The sequence below is a fragment of the Clytia hemisphaerica genome, unplaced genomic scaffold (genome assembly GCF_902728285.1).
Source record: "Clytia hemisphaerica strain Z4C2 unplaced genomic scaffold, Clytia hemisphaerica genome assembly, whole genome shotgun sequence".
In the NCBI taxonomy this organism is placed as follows: Eukaryota; Metazoa; Cnidaria; class Hydrozoa; order Leptothecata; family Clytiidae; genus Clytia; species Clytia hemisphaerica.
The window spans coordinates 77072-80397 of NW_027103530.1; the positions used below are offsets into that span (position 1 = coordinate 77072).

The following is a 3326-nucleotide window of genomic DNA, read 5'->3' on the forward strand; positions in this document are numbered from 1 at the left end:
TTTTGCCGTAACCGAGACAAGTGGCAAAGAAGATATTCTTTATTATTTTAGAAGCTTATTTGAAATGATATTATACATTATCCCGCATCAGTAAGTTTCTAGCGATTTCATTGGTCAAAAGACATCACGTGGAGGTGGGATAGATACCGTATCTGTCTTCCTTGCATTCGATTGAGAAAAAAAAGAAGACATTGCATATTGGCGAATGCGCTTTCGAATGTTTTGTTCAAGATTCGAATGTTTTATTTTGATCTCAAACTTTTATTGTTCTCGAAAAAAAATGAAGACATTCCATAGCTTCCATACGCCAATCGCAGCACTGAAATCAATAAAAACATTCGATTCGCAATTGAACGTCTTCGTTGGTTACCTGGAAATATTAAAAACAAAACAAATGAAGTCTCAGAATATCTTTGAATTTTTGGAAGCAAGATACAGTAGAAGCAACAAAATGGCAAGCAGATTTGGATGTGCTACTGAAGCTGAAATCACAGAAAAAAAAGACCAACATCAATGCTAAAAACACTCTTAAATCTAATAAGAAAGCTGCCAAACAACTGCGAGATTATTTAATGGAGAAAAATATGGACGAAAGGTTCGAGAATATGACAGATAAGCAATTGAACGATATTTTGGTCCACTTTTATATCAACACTCGAAGAACCAATGGAGAAAAATATAAAGCTGCAAGCATGGAAAACTATAGACATTCTTTAAATAGATACCTTCAGACTCCACCAATAGAAAGAAAGATCGACATAATCAAAGATCCTGCGTTTCGTGAAGCCAACATCTCCTACAAAGCAGCCATCAAGGAGCTCAAGCAAGAAGGGAAAGGATATGTGAAACATTATCCCATCATCTCTGACTCTGACTTGCAGAAAATGTACCAATCCATGTACTTCGATATCAGCACCCCTTGTGGTTTGCAAAACAAAGTGCAGTTGGACATCAGGCTATATTTTTGCAGAAGAGGAGCCGAAAACATGCACTCAATGAATAAGGACACTTTTGTTGTCCAAACAGGAGCAGATGGGACTCGATACGTCTGTCAGGCTGTTGACGAACTCACCAAGAATCATCGAGAGAATGACAAAGAAGCGACGAGTGGATTTATGCCAGAAATTCCGAATAGCAACCTTTGCCCAGTTAAGTCTTTTGTTTCTTACACTTCAAAGCTAAATTCTTCAAACAATAAACTCTGGCAAAAACCCAAGGACAGTTTTTGTAGCGAAGAAAATGTTTGGTTTTGTAACATTGCTGTTGGACAGAGATCGTTGTCAAATTTTATGACCAAAATGAGTGCAATATGTGAACTTTCCACTAAGTACACAAACCATAGTGTAAGAGCAACTGGCGCCACTCTGCTTTCAAGATCCATGTTCAACCCAGCCCAGATCATGGCAGTCACTGGGCATAAATCTGTTTCATCACTGGCCGTTTACCAGAGAGTTAGTAGTTCTGAAAAAGTCGCCATGGGACAAGCCATCTCACGTTGTATCGACAAGTCTACTTCAGTTCCTGTTCATCAAAGCCAATCATCGGTCACCATCACAGAGAATGACTCTGATGATGAACTTTTTCAAAACATTGATTTAAGAAATCTTACTTCCAGCAGTGACATCTCTGGTCGTCTGCTTCCGACGTTATTTCAAAACTGTCAAATAAACAACTTGACCATAAACATTAGTAACAAAAATTAATATTTGATGAAATTTTTTTGTTATAAAATTTATTTATTTATTTATTTATTTGGATGCTAAATTGAAATTGTTTGAATTTATTTTTTGAATTAAATTAATTTGAATTTTGATGTTTGACAGAGGCATTGTTGTTTTTATGGTCTTTCTGATCGACTTAAGCTGTCTGCTTTGTACTGTACGTTAAAAAATACTTATGAATGCTTTTTAATTTTGTCATGCAATACAAGACAATTGCTTAAAAATTAACTTACTATGGATCGGTTGATTATCAATTGTTTACTAGTATTATGTTGAATGAAATGTTGTTTATATTTAATTTATTCTTTTTTCAAAAATTATCAGTGCAAAAGTTAATAATATACCATAATTTTACACTGTTATACTCAGTAACTTTCTAAAAACTATTGTAATCTTTTTAGCTAATTTTTTCCCTTTTCCTTTTTCAATTTTAGAACTTGTCATATCGAAAGTTGGTTACTGCATTTCGACCTATCACTTAAAAAAAAACTAATCGAATGCGAATCCTGATTGAATGAAAATGTCTAATAAGAACTTCTGCAGGATAAATCCGTTGCACGATCGTCTCGAGATGGGATACGGGATATACAGGGTCAGTAAAAACCGTATTGGTGACGAGGCTTGCCGTATCCCACCTCGAGAAGACCGTGTAACTAATAATATTATACTGCGTTATACTTTTTACACAATGCTCATAATCATATAAAAATCATGTACTCTATTTTACTATAATTTAGTTATTTAATGAATAAATTTGAAATTTGAAAAAAAAGAAAAGATAACATGAAAATCAATTAATCTTGCTCTTCATGTACTCGAGGTGTGCCGCCAAAATACAATTGTATATTTTCCTCAAGGGAATAGTAATACCAATCATGCTGCCGCAAATTTATGTTGTTGTATAAATACAGTGATTAACCGTCCTCAGTAAACGTGATGTTTGTCCACGGACACAATGCAGAGACGAAATGATCCACTTTGCAACAAACATTGCTGGCACTCCTTTTCCTAAAATGTATATTTAAAAAGAATTAAAATCAACATAGGACAAATCGGAATATCGGTACGTACCGAATAATAGAATTATAACTGCTAAAATAGATAGTGTAGGGCTTAGAACATGTTAGTTGATTGTCACATTTATTGCGTAAGAAATCAATTTGGACATACCTAATAAGAACCAGAATAATCTGGCAGTGTCTCCAACACCAAGTGGACGTTTAAAGAATAGTAGTCTTATTTCACGGGGCCATGTTGAAATTGACGGAAGCAAGTTATTGCATATCATCCTTGACAAATCCAGTCTTGTAGTAGTATTATATCCACTTGTCATTGATCTAACACGATCCACGTATTCTCTCAAACGATCATATGTTATTGCGTCGTGAGAGTTGACTCGTTCCATTTTACAAATATAAGTATTCTCCTGTATGAAACTACTGAAGTAAGTGACTTGAGGTGAAGTAATCAGTTCAAAAATTAAGCCATTTTATACACTTAAGAAAATAATCGTTACATCCCTCGGGAAGGAGATGGCAATCCTAAAAGTAAAAATAATGTTATAAATGAATACGTTTCAGTAATTCCCTTAAGCGTAAAAATTGA

The 3326-nt window shown here is 34.5% G+C and overlaps 1 protein-coding gene across 1 annotated transcript; it reads left to right on the forward strand.

Annotated features, from left to right (window-relative positions):
- The first annotated feature begins 605 nt into the window (after positions 1 to 605).
- On the forward strand, positions 606 to 1703 carry LOC136799676 (uncharacterized). Its single transcript, XM_067056390.1, has one exon. It carries the CDS (start codon positions 606 to 608, stop codon positions 1701 to 1703), a length of 1098 nt encoding a protein of 365 aa, XP_066912491.1.
- Positions 1704 to 3326: the final 1623 nt, after the last annotated feature.